The sequence below is a fragment of the Neodiprion fabricii genome, chromosome 1 (genome assembly GCF_021155785.1).
Source record: "Neodiprion fabricii isolate iyNeoFabr1 chromosome 1, iyNeoFabr1.1, whole genome shotgun sequence".
Classification (NCBI taxonomy): Eukaryota; Metazoa; Arthropoda; class Insecta; order Hymenoptera; family Diprionidae; genus Neodiprion; species Neodiprion fabricii.
This window is the reverse complement of record NC_060239.1, coordinates 16,120,583-16,141,279: the sequence shown is the minus strand read 5'-3', so window position 1 is coordinate 16,141,279 and position 20,697 is coordinate 16,120,583. Positions and strand designations below refer to the sequence as shown.

Genomic DNA, 20,697 nt, shown 5'->3' with positions numbered 1-20,697 from the left:
ATATCTGAAACTCATTTGACAATAATTATTTTTTAGTAAGTTACAAAATTCAAAACAAAAAGTTATTTTCCTTAAAATACTTCAACCTTTCACCTTGAATATCTTTTAAATGGTTAGATTAATGTAAAACGTATAAGAGACCATTTTTGTAGAGCGTTCAATTTCCTATAAATATTGACGATGCAACTAATTTAACAATCTATTGGTGATAAGATATGGCCATTTTTATATAAGACTAAATTGAAAATGGAAAACTATGATGAGCATAATCTTCCCGTTAATATTAAGAGCTTAGATTTGGTAAGTACTTTCTAGAGGTAGCTAGGAACTAGTTTTCGTGTGTCGAATCCAAAAAAAAAAAATACTTGATTTTTTTGACCCACCCTAATATGTATATATATATGTATATTATCATATATGTACGTATGTATATATATGGATATTATTCATTAATTTGATTAGATGTAAATGGAGGTAATTAAGTTAAATATTTCAATAAAATAGGCAAATAATCGATTAGAATAAATTATTTTCCCTAACAAATATTATTTATATTCAATTATTATGTGAGCAAATAATTCAAAAATACGTAGGATTTTTTGAATAATTATATCAATTTTCAATAAATTCATCCATTCTGAAAAAATTTTTTCTTCTCGAATTTCTCTTTTTCTGAAAGTAAATTAAAAATCATATTATATATCTATATATATTTGTATATTATACAATAATATAATTGAATATGAATGCATTTATTTGTATATACATTATACATTCATATAATTAAATATAAATGGAGGTAATTATGTCAAATAATTTGATAAAAAAAGGACATAATTGATTGAATAAATTATTTTTCCAATGAATAATGTTTTCAAATTCGATTCATATGTGAGCAAATGTTTAAAAAATAAGTAGGATTCTTTGAATGATTGTATTTATTTTTAACGAATTTAATTGACCAAAAAAAAAATTTTTTTTTCAAAAATTTCTTTTTTTCTTCAGAAGTAATTTCGAAATTGAAATATATATGTATATATATGAATATATATATATATATATATATTATATACATATATGAAATATATATGTATATATATGAATATATATATATATATATATATATATATATATATATATATATATATATATATATATATATTTATATATATACATATATATTTCAATTTTGAAATTACTTCTAAAGAAAAAAAGAAATTTTTGAAAAAAAAATTTTTTTTTCGGTTAATTAAATTCGTTAAAAATAAATACAATTATTCAAAGAATCCTATGAATAATATACATATATATACGTACGTTCATATATAATAATATATATATATACATATATACATATATATACATATATAAATATAGATATATACACACATATATATATATATATATGTGTACATATATATATATATATATATATATATATATATATATACATGTGTATATATCTATATTTATATATGTATATATATGTATATATATGTATATATGTATATATATATATATTATTATATATGAACGTATGTATATATATGTATATTATTCATTAATTCAATTGAATATAAATGAAGGTAATTAATTTGAACAATTCAATGAAGTAAGCGAATAATTGGTTTGAATAAATTATTTTCCCTGAAGAATATTATTTATATTCAATTATTATGTGAGCAAATAATTTGAAAAAATGTAGGATTTTTTGAATGATTATATCAATTTTTAATGAATTTATCCATTGTGAAAAAATTTTTTCTTTTCGAATTTCTCTTTTTCTGAAAGTCAATCAAAAATCATAATATATATCTATATATATTTGTATATTATACAAGAATATAATCAAATATCAACACTTTTATTTGTGTATATATTATACATTTATATAATTAAATATAAATAGAGGTAATTATGTCAAATAATTCGATAAAAAAAGGACATAATTGATCAAATAAATTATTTTTGTAATGAAAGATGTTTTCAAATTTGATTCATATGTGAGCAAATAATTGAAAAATGAGTAGGATTTTTCGAATTAATATATTTATTTTTGATGAATTTAATTAACCAAAAATAATTTTTTTTTTTCAAAAATTCCTTTTTTTTTTCAGAAGTAAATTCAAAATTCAAATATATATGTATATATATATATATATATATATATATATATATATATATGTATATATATATATATATGTATATTATTATATATGGACGTATGTATATATTTATGTTATTCATTAATTCAGTTAGATGTAAATGGAGGTAATTAAGTCAAATAATTCAATAAAATAAGCAAATAATTGATCTGAATAAATTATTTTCCCTAACAGATATTATTTATATTCAATTATTATGTGAGCAAATAATTTAATAATACGTAGGATTTTTTGAATAATCATATCAATTTTCAATAAATTTATCCATTGTGAAAAAATTTTTTCTTTTCGAATTTCTCTTTTGCTGAAAGTAAATTAAAAATCATAACATATATCTATATATATTTGTATATTATACAATAATATAATTGAATATAAATACATTTATTTGTATACATATTATACATTCATATAATTAAATATAAATAGAGGTAATTATGTCAAATAATTCGATAAAAAAAGGACATAATTGATCAAATAAATTATTTTTGTAATGAAAGATGTTTTCAAATTTGATTCATATGTGAGCAAATAATTATAAAATGAGTAGGATTTTTTGAATTATTATATTTATTTTTGATGAATTTAATTAACCAAAAATAATTTTTTTTTTTTCAAAAATTCCTTTTTTTTCAGAAGTAAATTCAAAATTCAAATATATATGTATATATATATATATATATATATATATATGTATATATATATATATATGTATATTATTATATATGGACGTATGTATATATATGTATGTTATTCATTAATTTAGTTAGATGTAAATGGAGGTAATTAAGTTAAATAATCCAATAAAATAAGCAAATGATTGATTTGAATGAATTATTTTCCCTTACAGATATTATTAATATTCAATTATTATGTGAGCAAATTGTTGCGTACCAAGCAGCATTCAGGCTAAATAGACTGTAGCTAGCATAATATAGTTTGTAAGGTCTTCCAATGATTTCTGTGTTTATCCAAATGTTCACCCGATGGACGGTCATACCGAAACATACTTTTGTACCTGACCGCCATAAACGAAGGCCATAAAACCTTCGTCTGATAAGCTGGCACCCTCTATCCAACAAATTCCACTTTTTGGTCTGTGTGCCAGCTGTCAGCAATATAGTTTTATTATAGAGTGCATCTACGCACATTTTTTATGTTCTTGGCATGTTCGCCAGATTTGCCATCTGGCAATTTAAATTACCACTCTTCCGTGATTGGCGACCTCTGGACTTCCTTCTTGGGGTTTCCGGTCCGCTTGACCAATCATCGGTCTCATACTATTCGAATCCTGAAGTGAGCGTCAACGCCTTCTTCTCTAAGGATCTCGAAATTGTCAATCACGGAAGTCAGTCTAGCAACAACCACAGAACGAGTAACATCACATCCAAGATTTGACTTAGTATACTTCTTTAACGTCACATCGACTATTTGATTTATTAACTTCTTCATCCTTCTAAACTTCGGTGTAACAACCATATACGTGAATAAAGCGTTAAGTTTCTCAAAATAAAGCACCGCGCAATATTAAGTTGGCGCGCGGGTTCCCGTTTGGCGTGGCATCCCCTTTTCTCCACCAAAGGGGTGACGAGACTTACACCCTCGTCAGGTATCGTACCAACGTCGCGAGGAGACGGGACATTTTTGGTCCTTCGAGCCGGATGTTATATTTGTTCGGGAAAACTTCGTTTAAGAAGAGCTAGATTCCGGTATTGCACCGTCATTTTACACAAAGAACATTCACCACTTCATAGTGCGGTCCATAGCGCGCGTGTCGGTGAACAAGCAGGCGCAGTCGTCTTTATTCCTGCAGACTTTACATACTGCAGAAACAATCATTGTCAACGGGGTATCCCACATTGTACAGTGAAGACAACACCGGGATCTCTGATCATCAACGGTAAGCTTGTACTTGGGCAGCCAATTCCACACATCCCTTAATAGTTCCATTGGTCATTTTCCTATTTTCCTACGTCCATAAAATATTCGCGATGCTGGGAAATAATGAACTGGTTTCCGTAATGACACCGACGTCTCCACTACTTACCATCGAGGCGTGTAAGGTACGAAGAAAAACGATTAAGGCTCAAATTACCAGATTCAAGAATTTCGTGGAATCGGAGGAAAATTCGCAGTCCTTTGACCGCTTAGAAGTCCGCATGGAGGGGATGCAGAAATATTTTAAAGAATTCCACGAAGTACAAACCATGTTAGAATTACAACAACCGGAAGAAGATCACGAATCGGTCCGAATGGAAATCGAAAACAATTATTATGACGCGACGGCTCGCGCGAGAGCACTCATACGTGCATGCAACCCGCCAACTACACAGCGGTCTACAGAAAGTCGCGAGAGTCCAAACCCTTTTAGATTTCGGGGTCAGGAACATAGACATAAAAGGCTTCCTCAACTCAACCCACCGACATTTGACGGGCAGTTAGAATCGTGGGCGACTTTCAAAACGCGATTCATGTCCATGATTAATCGAAACGATGATTTATCAGACTCGGAAAAGCTAGAGTACCTACAGTCGGCTTTAACGGGCAAGGCAGCCAAGGTAATTAAGGTAGTAGCCCGGTGTGACGGGTTCAAAAAATCGATTTTTTTTTTTTTACATTTTTCGGAAGAAAAACATCTTAAAAATATGCTATAAAAATTTCAGACGTAAATTTTAATTATTCTTAAAGTTATAGCTAAAATAAGAGAGCGCGCCGTAGTGTGTATGAAAGCGTCGCTGTCAAATCTTTTGCTAATATTGTGCTTAAAAAGCCAACTCCAAAGAAGCCAGAACTTTACGTAAAGCTCTAAAAGCTGCTGAAAATGACAACTTTGAGGAAACGGAAGGACTGCTCTATGCACCAGGCATAGCTGATTAATGTAAGTATAATTTTATTGAAAAAAATCTGTTGTCAAAACTTTAAAAGCGTTTTTCTCAAAACCATGTTTTCGAAAGTTCGGGGAATCACTGACTCAAAACTATTCAACCGATTTAGCTAAAAATTTAACCCGTTATTCTAGACACACATATCTAGATGCCGAACCTTCAAAACATTTAATTTTTTAATTATAAACTATTTTATTTAAACAATTTATGAAGAAAAAAAATTAGATTTTGAGAACTTTTTTCACAAGTCCGCCATTTTGTTTTTGTTTTTTTATTTTTATGTATATTTAAGGTTCGGGACCTAAAATGAAGTCTACAGAATAATAATCTCTTTGAATTTTTTATTTCAGATGACTTTGGAAGGCTGTGTGTTTCCCCGAACCAACTCATCTTTTCTTTGAGGACTCCATATTGACGTCAAAAATTTTAAACAAATTAATGTAAAATTAACTTTGAAAAAAATTTTTTATATACTTCAAAACACCAATAAAAACATGTAAAAACTTTAAAACGATAGCATTTTATTTACTTTTTAAAAAAAAATCATGAAAAAACGTCTAAATTTCGGTCGTCACACCGGACTACTACCTTAACTCCTTAGAGGCTACGGAAGCCAACTATCGTGATGCATGGGATTTATTAATTTCAAAATATGACAATACTCGGAAAACAATTTTGCGACATTGGAATATATTAGAGAATCTCGAGCCTCTGAAAAATGAAAATGCGGATGCAATAGAAGACCTCGTAGACACCATTCAACAGCATCTTCGATCCCTCAAGGGACTCAACCAAGAAGTCGACAAATGGGATTGTGTGATACTCTTTCTCATCATGAGAAAAATTAGTAAACCCTTAACGCGGCAATGGGAGTTAACGTTGGAGGACACTAAACTTCCGTCGTATCAATCATTGATACAATTTCTAATTAAGCACGCGAATTGTTCCGAACCAAAACCAACCCAAACAACGCCGGGCAGGCAAGGGCAAAAAACATTACTCGCGGGTGGCAAGTTGTCAACCGCAGGCAGCAAGAGTACGCATCAGACCTTTTCCACCACCACCAACGAGGCATGGAAATGTTCGATGTGTCAAGAGAAGCATGCAATATATCAGTGCACGAAATTCCTCGATCTTTCGATTGAAGATCGCATCAAGGCAGCGTCACGCGAATCATTGTGCCTCAATTGTTTGCGAGGAACACATAAAACAAGGTCATGTACCTCCAAGGGGCGGTGTCGTGAATGCCATAAGCAACATCATACGACGGTTCATCGCGTAATCGTCGACACACCGACCACCGAAGAAGCATGACTACCTGAGGCTCCGACAAGGGAGACCGAAGCAGGTATGAGCTTCGTCGTCAATACCGCGGTCCGTAAACTTATGGTGACTGCAATGGTCAACGCGACCGATCGTCATAAAGCACACGTACCTTGCCGAGCTCTCATCGACACATGCTCTACCGCTAACTTCGTCACCGAAGACTTCGCTGCTACGTTACGATTACCACGAAAACGATGCAACCTATCGGTCGGGACCCTTAACGGCCTTGCCACACAGAGCCAAGGACGTGTCACGATCATGATAAGTTCACGTTACAACAATTACAGCAGGACATTGGATTTCCTTACTGTATCCCGCATTGCGTCACTCGTGCCTGATACACAAATCGAGCGGGAATTAATACCAATCCCTCCAAATATCAATCTGGCCGATCCCGGCTTTCATAAACCGGCACCCGTTCAAATGCTCATTAGCGCAGGGCCGGCATTAACTCTCCTGTCAATCGGGCAGATCAATTTATCCTCACCTGGCGGGCCAGATCTTCACTTACAAAAAACGCAACTTGGATGGGTCATTGGGGGTAATGTGGCTCCTGCCATTAAACCTCAACCGGATTTTAGATGTTATCTATCCGAAATTCCACCAGACATCTCTGCGTTTTGGGAAATCGACGAAGGTCCTTCCAACGAACATTTATCTAAGGAGGAACAAGCCTGCGAAGATCATTTCTCGGCCACTGTGAGCCGAAACGAGGAAGGCCGATACATCGTCGCATTGCCGTTTAAGGCCAATAACAAGCTTCTCGGGAAGTCACGCGAAATCGCTCTAAAACGTTTCTATAGTTTAGAACGAACATTCAAGAACAACCCAGAATTGCGCAAAAATTACGCCGCGATCATTCGCGAGTATTTAAACTTGGGGTTCCTGTCAAGGGTTTATGATGCCCGGGAAGAAGGGTTTTACCTGCCCCACCACGCAGTCGTCAAGGCAACAAGCCTTACGACAAAAACTCGAATCGTCTTCGATGGATCAGCTGCGTCCACTACGGGTGTCTCTCTTAACCAGACATTAATGGTTGGCCCGACAATCCAAGCTGATCTTTTTACAATCTTATTGCGCTTTCGGACCCACAACTATGTATTGACAGGTGATATTGAAAAGATGTACCTTCAAGTACAAGTGCGGCCCGAAGACCGTAAATATCAAAGAATTCTGTGGCGTGACGAGCAAGGTCAAATAAACACTTATGAGCTGAACACAGTCACCTTTGGCCTATCAGCCTCTCCGTTTCTGGCCATACGAAGCTTGCATCAACTCGCAATGGACGAAGCGGAACAATTTCCCTTGGCAGCAGACATCCTCCGACGGGACTTATACGTCGACGACCTGCTCAAGGGAGCTCCGACCCTCGAAGAAGCGACCAGAATTAGAGACGAAATTATTGCTCTATTGCATCGAGGCAAATTCAACTTGCGACAGTGCGCGTCCAATTCGACTGAACTCTTGTGCGGTCTGACGGATCAGTCGATCAATTTACAACTACAATCCAGCGATGACAAAACATTGAAGACTTTAGGTATTTATTGGAACTCACAGCAAGACGCCATCATTTACACTGTGAAGAAAATGGCGATTCCAAATAAGACTACAAAAAGAATTATTCTTTCCGAAGTCGCGAAAATCTTCGATCCTCTGGGACTGCTCCAACCTGTCATTGTTACGGCTAAACTTATCATGCAGCAATTATGGAAACTGGAGCTGGCTTGGGATGAAACGCTACCCGCCAATATTCACACTGCATGGGTCGATTTCTCGTCACATCTTTCCGAGTTACACAACCTGACATTCAGGCGGAAAATATTATCCAGCAATTCCGAACAAATACAACTCCATGGCTTTTGCGATGCTAGCGAAAAGGCATATGGAGCTTGTATATATTTGCGATCAACAAACTCTTCAGGAGAAGTGTACTCTCAACTTGTCTGCGCGAAATCAAGAGTCGCTCCAATGAAAAAGGTACAAACGATACCCCGTCTCGAACTTTGCGCGGCTAAGCTGCTAACAACCCTCTATAAAACCGTTATGGAGGCGCTCAATGTACGAATGGATCGGTCGATATTCTGGACTGATTCTACGATTGTACAGCACTGGATCAATACATCCCCCCATAAATTGAAAACATTTGTCGCGAATCGAATTGCCGAAATACGACAAGCTACAAATCCGGACGATTGGAGACACGTGCGATCGCACGAGAACCCTGCCGATCAATTATCCAGGGGTCAATCGCCGGAAGAATTTTTACGAAACAATCTCTGGAGAACGGGTCCATCCTGGTTAAAGGAAGAAGAAAGCACATGGCCGAACTTCAAGATTCAAATTCCAACACTGGACGAGGAAATGAGAAAGGACTCGTGCTTCACCGTTGCTGTCAACAACCACGAAATTCTCGAGCGATATTCTTCGATTGGCAAGTTACGACGGATACTATCGTATTGTTTACGAATGAAAAAGGATAATCAATTTAAGGGCATTCCTACCGTTCAAGAGATCCGACAAACTAATCAACGGATAATCAAATTGGTTCAATCTAGCAGCTTCATGCAAGAAATCCACGATCTACAGAACGGAAAACCCCTCAACTCGAAAAGTCGGTTGCTATCACTCAGTCCATTCCTCGACGAAGCCGGAATTTTACGTGTCGGAGGAAGACTGCGACACGCAGACATATCACACAATCAACGTCATCCTATTTTACTTCCAAAGTAGAATCATATAACCAACCTCATTATTGAAAACGGCCATCAATCTCATGCCCATGCAGGCGTCCAGTCTACTTTATACAGCCTGAGACAACGTTACTGGGTAATTGACGGACGAAATCAGGTTCGCAAAATGATACTTCGATGTGTAAAATGTATGCGAGCAAAGCCACCAACCATAAACTATATTATGGGGCAACTACCGAAAGGCCGGGTTACAGAAGCACGACCATTCAGCAACGTTGGGGTGGATTATTGCGGTCCATTCTACATGAAGGAAAAACGATTCCGTAATCGAGCCCGAGTCAAAATATACGTCGCGGTTTTCGTGTGTCTCGTAGTCAAGGCTGTTCATCTCGAAGTCGTCAGCGACATGACTTCTGAAGGCTTCATCGCTGCTCTTCGCCGTTTTGTAGCTCGACGTGGAAAACCTTCGATCATCAGCTCGGACAACGGGTCGAACTTTGTGGAAGCAAAAATCGAAATCGAAGACATTCAGAGGTTACTTGGTTCAAACGAACATAACACCAAGGTGCATGACTTCTTACTGGAAAAGGAGATCAAGTGGAAATTTATCCCTCCGTCATCACCACACTTCGGTGGCATCTGGGAAGCAGCGGTCAAATCCTTTAAGCACCATCTGAGACGGATCCTCGGAAATGTTCTTCTCTGCTTTAAAGATTTCAACACTCTCGTAGTTGAGATCGAGAGTATTCTAAACTCGAGACCGTTAACCCCTTTATCCTCGGATCCTAACGACCCCTTAGCTCTTACTCCTGGTCACTTCCTGATTGGCGAACCCATGACTAGCCTGCCTGAGATTGATTTTAGCACAACACCATCCAACCGTCTATCCACCTGGAAACACGTACAGAAACTCAGGCGAGATTTCTGGTCAAGATGGCATAAGGAATATGTCAATGAGCTCAATGTTCGACATAAATGGAACAGGGGAGACCACACCGTCGACGTTGGATCCGTTGTCGTCATTAAAAACGATAATCTTCCACCATTACAATGGCACTTGGGTCGCGTCACCGCAGCACATCCGGGAGCAGACGGCATCATCCGGACCGTCCAGGTCAAAACGGCGACTGGGACCTTTGATCGAAGCATTAAAAAATTGGCACCACTGCCCATTGAGAATATTGAAAGGACAATCGCGTCTACGAGCAGTGAAAACTCTAAAACGATTATGTAAACTAACTGCTAACAATGTTGTTTTTCTTGTTTGATCGGTAACCCTCTCAACGGGGGGAGTATGTTGCGTACCACACGGTGAGTCTTAATATTTTTAAATGAAAAGTTCGAGGACCCCAAAACTACGATTGGGAATTTGTTATAAATCGTCTCTATAATACATTTTTCATCAACTTGAAATAATCCCCTGGGCCGTTTTTTTTATTTCTTAAAAATTCGTCAAAATTGCTATGTATAATAACTTAAACGCTAAATAAGCTGGTTCATTCTTATGATACGAGTTTGAATAAATATTTAAGTGAGTTAAAGTACTTGCAAATCATTATTGTAATAGTAACATGAATATTTTATTCAAGTATTTTTCAACAATCACTAAAAACTAGCCATATTTATAAAATTAATAAAATAATTTTTTTTTTTGAAAAAGAAATTTTTATTTGAAAAAAGTTACACGAACTTACAATGTACATTGAAAGTACAAGTACATGTATAGTACTTGTTTATATTGTGATATGCTTAACGAGTGTAGCCACGAATGTATTATTTGCTTATTAATAACTCCTTTAATCCACTGTCCTTTTGTCATCATATATAAATAAATGTTTTTTCATTTAATTATATCAATGTATGAAATTCGAATATATACATATATATATATACTACGATTTTTAATTTACTTTCAAAAAAAAGGAAATTTGAAAAAAAAAAATTTTTTCCACAGTAATTGAATTCATTAAAAATAAATATAATTATTTAAAAGATCGTATGTATTTTCTAATCATTCGCTCACGTATTAATTAAAATATAAATATCATCCGTTAAGAAAAATAATTTATTCAAATCAATTATTTCCTCATTCTATTAACTTATTTTACTTAATTACCTCCATTTATATTCAATTATATTAATGTATAATATTTCGATGTATAAATATATATATATATATTATGATTTTAATTGAGTTTTGGAAAAAGAGAAATTTGAAAAAAAAAAATTTTTTTACTATAATTGAATTTATTGGAAATAAATATAATTATTCAAGAAATCCTATGTATTTATTAATTATTTGCTCAGATATTGATTAAAATATAAATATTATCCGTTAAAAAAAATAATTTATTTAAATCAATTATTTCCTTATTCTATTAAATTATTTAACTTGATTACCTCCATTCATATTTAATCATATTAATGTATAATATTCCAATATATACATATATATATATATTATGATTTTTAATTTACTTTTAAAAAAAGAGAAATTTGAGAAAAAAAAATTTTTTTCACAGTAATGAAATTCATTAAAAATAGATATAATTATTCAAACAATCCTATGTATTTCGTAATTATATGCTCACATATTCATTGAAATATAAATATTATTCGTTGAGAAAAATAATTTATTCGAATCAATTATTTGCTTATTTCATTGAATTATTTAACTTAATCACCTCCGTTTACATTTGATCATATTAATGTATAAAATATTTATAAATGAATGTATTTATATTTGAATATATTATTGTATAATATTCAAATATACACATATATATATATTATGATTTTTAATTTACTTTCAAAAAAGAGAAATTTGAAAAAAAAGAATTTTTTTACTATAATTTGATTCATTCAAAATAAATATAATTATTCAAAAAATCCTATGTATTTTTCAATTATTTGCTCATATATCAATTAAAATGTAAATATCATTCGTTAGGAATAATAATTCATTTAAATCAATTATTTCCTTATTTTATTAAATTATTTGACTGAATTACCTCTATTTATATTCAATTATATTATTGTATAATATATACATAAAAAAATGTATTGATATTTGATTATATGAATGGATAATATTCGAATATATACATAGATATATATAATGATTTTCAATTTATTTTTTGAAAAAAAGAAATCTAAAAAAAAAAATTTTTCACAGTCATTAAATTCATTAAAAATGAATATAATTATTCAAAAAATCCTACATATTTTTTAATTATTCGCTCACGTATTAATTAAAATATAAACATCATCAGTTAGGAAAAATAATTTATTCAAATCTATTATATCTTTATCTTATTGGATTATTTAACTTAATTACCTCCATTTATATTCAATTATAATAATGTATAATATATATATACTCCTCGCAAAAATTAAGGGAACAACAAAATTTTCGAAATTTTGTGGTGATTTTCAACAGGCTGTATTTCAGTGAAAAACGGTCGTACAAGAAATAAAAGAACAAAGCTTTTGAAGCTTGAAGACTCTAGTTTTTGAATTTTTTGGTTAAAAATTTTTCGAAGCACTATTAGCCATGCAATCCTTGGATGAAGCACAAAGAAAACATTTTCAAAATTTTTTACATTTTTTTTTTCGCTCTACGGGCATGGAAAAATTTTTCCGAACTAAACCACTGCATAAGTCGCATAGCCTGTTCATTCAGCTTCAAAATGCTTTTTTTTAAACCTCGATACGACCATTTGTCTTTGAGATATCGAATTTCGAATGCCAAAGGATCCTTTTTCACTCAACTGCCGATATCTCTGGAACTACTGGTCGCACAGCGAGCCGAAGGGCAGTTTCTTTTTCTGCAGAAAATTTCCTACAAAAATCTGTCAAGGTTGATGTCAAAAAAATTTTTTGCCACCTGTAACGTTAACGTGAAAAAAGAGCAAAAAAATGCCATTTTGCCTTTTTTTGGATAATCGACTGTATCTTCGTCAATATTGGGGGGAAAGCTTAGGTTAGAAGAAAATTTTACAGCCTAATGTACCCCAAAGGTCCCCCTAAATCGGTAGATCGATCGGTTCAGCGGTTTTCCTGGACCGATTGATTGAAATTTTGAAAAAATTGGGAGAACAAGGTTCCTTAAGAAACAAAAGCCTTGTTCCCTTAATTTTTTCAAAATTTCAATCAATCGGTCCAGGAAAACCGCTGAACCGATCGATCTACCGATTTAGGGGGACCTTTGGGGTACATTAGGCTGTAAAATTTTCTTCTAACCTAAGCTTTCCCCCCAATATTGACGAAGATACAGTCGATTATCCAAAAAAAGGCAAAATGGCATTTTTTTGCTCTTTTTTCACGTTAACGTTACAGGTGGCAAAAAATTTTTTTGACATCAACCTTGACAGATTTTTGTAGGAAATTTTCTGCAGAAAAAGAAACTGCCCTTCGGCTCGCTGTGCGACCAGTAGTTCCAGAGATATCGGCAGTTGAGTGAAAAAGGATCCTTTGGCATTCGAAATTCGATATCTCAAAGACAAATGGTCGTATCGAGGTTTAAAAAAAAGCATTTTGAAGCTGAATGAACAGGCTATGCGACTTATGCAGTGGTTTAGTTCGGAAAAATTTTTCCATGCCCGTAGAGCGAAAAAAAAATGTAAAAAATTTTGAAAATTTTTTCTTTGTGCTTTATCCAAGGATTGCATGGCTAATAGTGCTTCGAAAAATTTTTAACCAAAAAATTCAAAAACTAGAGTCTTCAAGCTTCAAAAGCTTGGTTTTTTTATTTCTTGTACGACCATTTTTCACTGAAATACAGCCTGTTGAAAATCACGAAAAAATTTCGAAAATTTTGTTGTTCCCTTAATTTTTGCGAGAAGTGTATAAATAAATGTATTTTTATTTGATTTCATTAGTGGATAGTATTCAAATATATACATATATGTATATTATGATTTTTCATTTACTTTGAAAAAAAGGGAAATTTGAAAAAAAAAACTTCTTTACTATAATTAAATTCATAAAAAATAAATATAATTATTCAAAAAATCCTACGTATTTTTCAATTATTTGCTTACATAATGATAAGGATATGAATGTTATACATTAGGAAAAATAAATCATTCAAATCAATTATTTCCTTATTTTATTAAATTACCTAACCTCATTACATCCATTTAAATTCAATTATATTATTGTATAATATATATATAAATAAATGTATTTATATTTGATTATATCAATGTATAAAATTCAAATATATACACATATATATATATATATAATGATTTTGAATTTACTTTGAAAAAAAGAGAAATTTGAAAAAAAAAAATTTTTTCACAGTTATTGAATTCATTAAAAATAAACATAATTATCCAAAAATTACCATTCTTTTTGAATTATTTGCTTACATATTAATTGAAATATAAATATTATTCGTTAAGAAAAATAATTCATTCAAATCAATTATTTGCTTATTTTATTGAATTATTTAACTTAATCACCTCCGTTTATAACCAATTATATTATTGGATAATATACATATATATACATACGTACATATATAATAATATACATATATATATATATACATATATATATATATATATACATATTATAATTTTGAATGTACTTTTAAGAAAAGAGGAATTTTTGAAAAAAAAATTTTTCGACAATAATTAAATTCATTAAAAATGAATATGGTTATTGAAAAGATCCTGAATATTTTTCTCTCATTTACTCACATATTAACTGGAATGAAAATATGATTCATTAGAAAAATCAATTTATTTATTCACTAATATCCTTTTTTTATCAAATTATTTGACATAAATACCTCCATTTATATTTAATTATATTAATGTATCATATATATACAAATAAATGTATTTATATTTAATCATATTAATGTATAATATACAAATACATATATATTTATATACATTATGATTTTCAGTTTACTTTTAGAGAAACAGAAATTCAAAGAACAAAAAAATTGTTTACAATAATTAAATTCATTGAAAATTTATATGATTATTCAAAAAAACTTACGTATTTTTTCAATATTTGCTCACATATCAATTGAAATATGAATATTATCAGTTAAGAAAAATAATCTATTCAAATGTATTATTTCCTCATTTCATTGGATTATTTAAATTAATTACCTTCATTTATATTCTATCACAGTAATGTGTTATATGTATGTAAATAAATGTATTTATATTTCAATATGGGCTATTCCGCGTCAACCGGATCAGTCATCTCTCAGATATTTTTTTAATGTGGCATGTGGATTGTGTAGGGGGAGTTAGATTCTTGTGCCAAAGCGCGAATCTTATAATGCAAAATTTGATTTTTTATTAACAATAACAAATTAGACTCCCATTTTTTTCAAAAATTCATAACTTCGGCAAAAAATTAGATACAATATTTTTTTTTTTTCAAATTACGCGGAAAGCTCCATAGAATTTAAAAAAAAATACGAAATGTTAAAAAAAAGTTGTTATCAATTGTTTATTTAACAATTAATTTTTCAAAGATTTTGAAAACAGTGACTGACACCATCAAAAAATTTTTTTAAAATTCTGACATGTTCCTTGAACTGTACTACAACCTGTGAATTGATTCCGGAGGGGTGTTTTCTTTCGTTTTCGAGTAAAAAATCATTAAAGGTGTCGATGCGCATGAAATTGCGGCGCGCCGAGTCTCTACCTAACGGCGGGCGGCCGGTTGCCGTTCATCGCTACCCCGCGGTGGCGTCGCAGCGTTATTTTGGAGTCATTTTCACGATGTAGGACATGATTGAAGAATCTGAAAAAAATACTGTACCTTCACAAAGCCTGCTCAAAGCGATAAGTGAAGTTTCAAGAATGTGTTTTTATTTTAAAATAAGTAGCAAGTTATGTAATTATTATCATTTATGTGCACTCTCATGGTGTGTAACCGTTATTTTGAATCTCTGTAATAAAAAAACGGTGAAAAACACATTCTTGAAACTTCACTTATCGCTTTGAGCAGGCTTTGTGAAGGTACAGTATTTTTTTCAGATTCTTCAATCATGTCCTACATCGTGAAAATGACTCTAAAATAACGCTGCGACGCCACCGCGGGGTAGCGATGAACGGCAACCGGCCGCCCGCCGTTAGGTAGAGACTCGGCGCGCCGCAATTTCATGCGCATCGACACCTTTAATGATTTTTTACTCGAAAACGAAGAAAAACACCCCTCTGGAATCGATTCACAGGTTGTAGTACAGTTCAAGGAACATGTCAGAATTTTAAAAAAATTTTTTGATGGTGTCAGTCACTGTTTTAAAAATCTTTGAAAAATTAATTGTTGAATAAACAATTGTTAACAACTTTTTTTTAACATTTCGTATTTTTTTTCTAATTTTATGGAGCTTTCCGCGTAGTTTGAAAAAAAAAAAAAATATTGCACATAATTTTTTGCCGAAGTTATGAATTTTTGAAAAAAATGGGAGTCTAATTTGTTATTGTTAATAAAAAATCGAATTTTGCATTATGAGATTCGCGCTTTGGCACAAAAATCTAACTCCCCGTACACAATCCACATGCCAAATTAAAAAAATATCTGAGAGATGACTGATCCGGTTGACGCGGAATAGCCCATATATTAATGTATAATATTCAAATATACACATATATATATATTATGATTTTTAGTCGACTTTCAAAAAAGAGAAATTTGCGAAAAACAAAATTTTCTTTCACTACAATATAATTCATTAAAAATAAATATAATTATTCAAAAAAACCTACGTATTTTTTAATTATATGCTCACATATCAATTAAGATATTAATATTATCCGTTAGGAAAAATAATTTATTTGCATCAATTATTTCCTTATTTTATCAAATTATCTGACATAATTACCTTCATTTATATTCTATTATATCAGTGTATAATATACATATATATACATATGTACATATATAATAATATACATATATATATATATATATGTATATATATATATATATATATATATATATATAATGATTTTGAATTTACTTTTAAAAAAAGAGAAATTTGAAAAAAAAAATTTTTTTATAGTAATTAAATTCATTAAAAATAAACATAATTATCCGAAAATTCCTATTTTTTTTTGAATTATTTGCTTACATATTGATTGAAATATAAATATTATTCGTTAAGAAAAATAATTTATTTGAATCAATTATTTTCTCATTTTATTTGATTATTTAACACGTTGAGCGCCATGTCAGCCATCGGTGGCTGACACTAGACTTTCCGTTCAGGCCGCGTCAGCCATCGGTGGCTGACACTAGACTTATCGGTGGCTGACAGCGGCGCGCGTGGCCTGAACGGGATTGTCTTAGAAATACGCGTGGCGCTCAACGTGTTAACCTCATTTCCTCCATTTATATTTAATTATATCAATGCATGATATACATATATATATATATATATATATATATATATAATAATATACATACATATATATATATATATATATATTATGATTTTGAATTTACTTCTAAAAAGAAAGAAATTTTTGAAAAAAAAATTTTTTTCTACAATAATCAAATTCATTAAAAATTAATGTAATTACTGAAAAGATTCTGTATGTTTTTAAATTATTTACCTACTTATTAATTGAAATAAGAATATCATTTATTAGGAAAAACAATTCATTTCAATCATCTATCTACTTTTTTTATTAAATTATTTGACTGAATTACCTCCGTTTATATTCAATTATATAATTGTATAATATATACATAAATAAATGTACTGATATTTTATTATATTAATAGATGATATTAAAATATATACATATATGTATATATATATATATATATATATATACATATATATATATATATATATATATATATATATATATATATATATATATATATATATATATATTATGATTTTTCATTTACTTTTGAAAAAAGAGAAATTTGAAAAAAAAAATATTTCTTACAGTAATTAATATCATTAAAAATAAATATGATTATTCAAGAAATCCTACGTATTTTTTAATTATTCGCTCACGTATTAATTAAAATATAAATATCATCCGTCAAGAAAACCAATTCATTCAAATCAATTTTCTCCTTATTCGATTAACTTATTCAACTTAATTACCCCCATTTATATTCAATTATAATAATGAATAATATTCTAATATATGAATATACATATATTATGATTTTTTATTGACTTTTAAAAAAATAGAAATTTGAAAAAAAAAAAATTTTTTTTACTATAATTAAATTCATTAAAAATAAATATAATTATTCAAGAAATCCTATGTATTTTTTAATTATTTGCTCACATATTGATTAAAATATAAATATTATCCTTCAAGAAAAATAATTCATTTAAATCAATTATTTCCTCATTCTATTGAATTATTTAACTTAATTACCTCCATTTATATTCAATTATATTAATGTCTAATATATATATAAATGAATGTATTCTCATTTAATTTTAATAATGGATAATATTCAAATATATACATATATGTATATTGAGGATAGTACAATTTCGAAATTTTTTAGGTGAGTTGAAAAATTAACGACGGAGCCAGGAATCGAACCTGGTATCTAGAGATGCTTTGCCGGAGACTTACTCCACTAGACCACCTAGCCGCCCTGACTACATTGTCATTAATTTCTCTCATCACCTGTATTTCGAAATTGTTTTTGTTTTCGTGTGCCATTGAATTTGTTTACATTTGGAATTCGTCGCAGAGACACATTTTAGACTTGTGTGTGAAGCTTGTTGGTATGTGGTCTAGTGGAGTAAGTCTCCGGCAAAGCATCTCTAGATACCAGGTTCGATTCCTGGCTCCGTCGTTAATTTTTCAACTCACCTAAAAAATTTCGAAATTGTACTATCCTCAAGAAAATTTTTCTCGCTAAAATATGATATGCGTAGCTCATATCGCCAAAATGAACGCGCAGCCGTTCAAAAGTAAATGGCTAAAGTGAATTTTAATTTCACATTGCTAGCCACTTACAGCATATGTGTGTACATACCAACAATCTTCACACACAAGTCTAAAATGTGTCTCTGCGACGAATTCCAAATGTAAACATATATGTATATTATGATTTTTGATTTACTTTTAAAAAAAGAGAAATTTGAAAAAAAAAATTCCTTTACTATAATCAAATTCTTTCAAAATAAATATAATTATTGAAAAGATCCTGTATGTTTCCTAATTATTTGTTCACATAATAATCAAAATAAAAATAATATTTGTTAGGAATAATAATCCATTTCAATCAACTATTTCCTCATTTCATTAAATTATTTGACTGAATTACCTCCATTTATATTCAATTATATTGATGTATAATATAAATATAAATAAATCTATTTATATTTAATGATATTAATGTATAAAATTGAAATATATACACATATATACATATATATATATATTATAATTTTAAATTTACTTTTGTTACGTCCGTGAGAAGTGTTACTCCTGAGCGGTAAGAGTAAACTGGTTGTCTTCGCTTTTACGTTCCAGGACAACCGGAAATCAGGATGAGGATTGAATAACGTAGGGTTTATTCGAGATATTACTTATATATTTATTTCGAGGAAGCTCAGATAGCGGTAAAAACGAAGTGTGCTATATGAAGCTATGTAAGTAGTCTAGATGTGACGTTGTTGAGAGTTAGAATAGGAGTGTTCCTTGAGACGCGAAACGTACGGGTGCAGAAAAGGTGTGACAATGCTAGGGGTAGGAATGGAATTTGATGAGTAAGCGCGATACTGATTAGCGTGAGACTACGTAGAGATAAGAGGACAGGACAGAGACCATGAGATTAATGTAAGAACTGTGGGAGAGTTAGCGAGTAGGAAAAATAGAGAGAAGTGGTATGCTGGACGTAACACCCCCCCCCCCGTCAGAGGGAGCATAGCGGTAGGTATGGTCCCGAATATGGGGAGCAAGAAGGTGGAAATGTAAAACATGATTTTAAAGTATGTGCTTAAAATTAGTTTTACAATTTTTCTTATTATAGGTAGTGTATGGTTTATATCCTGGATTACGTATGAGCGTAAGGCATATAGTTATAATACTATGGTTACATAATGTTGTTTAAAGCTAGGCGCCTAGGGATAATGCGCATGGAAGCGGGTAAGTACACTTAAGACTAAACAACAATGATTTCTTTGATTCGCTGGGTACTAAGTAATACTATATTTTTTTTTTTTTTCTGATATATCGAGATACAGAGTTTGACCTATTCGTACAATGATATCGGTTATAAGTGTACATATATTTTGGGCTAATTGTAAACTAAGGGTATAAGATCGTCATTACAATCATTTTAGTGCAGTAGTCTACACAAGTATTTATTTTACTTATGTCTGTTTGACAGCGCAACAGCAGATCTTGGTAGCAATATAGTAGTTGCCTATTTGTAATGAGGTTTTCGTAAGGTTTTAAGTACTGGTGGGTTTAAAGGAAGCGGAGGTGGTGTGTGAGGAACTGCATCATGGGTTTCTACTTCGTTGGGAATGGGTAGGTCAGAAAAAGTAGGTGGGTGGATAATATTTAGCTCGATTGGATTGCCATACCCTGTTTGTTGGTTGTACTGTGTTTGCTATTGAAGGTGTTAATGTGGGATTTTACTATGTATGTGCGATTT

The 20,697-nt window shown here is 31.1% G+C and overlaps 3 protein-coding genes and 1 long non-coding RNA gene across 4 annotated transcripts; all 4 read left to right on the top strand.

The window, feature by feature from the left end:
* Positions 1 to 4,324: 4,324 nt before the first annotated feature.
* On the top strand, positions 4,325 to 4,834 carry LOC124182593. Its single transcript, XM_046570073.1, has 2 exons — positions 4,325 to 4,723; positions 4,829 to 4,834. Exons 1-2 carry the CDS (start codon positions 4,325 to 4,327, stop codon positions 4,832 to 4,834), a joined length of 405 nt encoding a protein of 134 aa, XP_046426029.1.
* A 133-nt stretch (positions 4,835 to 4,967) lies between these two features.
* On the top strand, positions 4,968 to 5,504 carry LOC124176673. The gene is made up of 2 exons (XR_006869436.1): positions 4,968 to 5,043; positions 5,401 to 5,504. It is a non-coding gene; the product is annotated as an uncharacterized LOC124176673 (long non-coding RNA).
* An 896-nt stretch (positions 5,505 to 6,400) lies between these two features.
* On the top strand, positions 6,401 to 9,106 carry LOC124182586. The gene has a single exon (XM_046570045.1). It carries the CDS (start codon positions 6,401 to 6,403, stop codon positions 9,104 to 9,106), a length of 2,706 nt encoding a protein of 901 aa, XP_046426001.1.
* A 183-nt stretch (positions 9,107 to 9,289) lies between these two features.
* Positions 9,290 to 10,300, top strand: LOC124182577. The gene has a single exon (XM_046570033.1). It carries the CDS (start codon positions 9,290 to 9,292, stop codon positions 10,298 to 10,300), a length of 1,011 nt encoding a protein of 336 aa, XP_046425989.1.
* Positions 10,301 to 20,697: the final 10,397 nt, after the last annotated feature.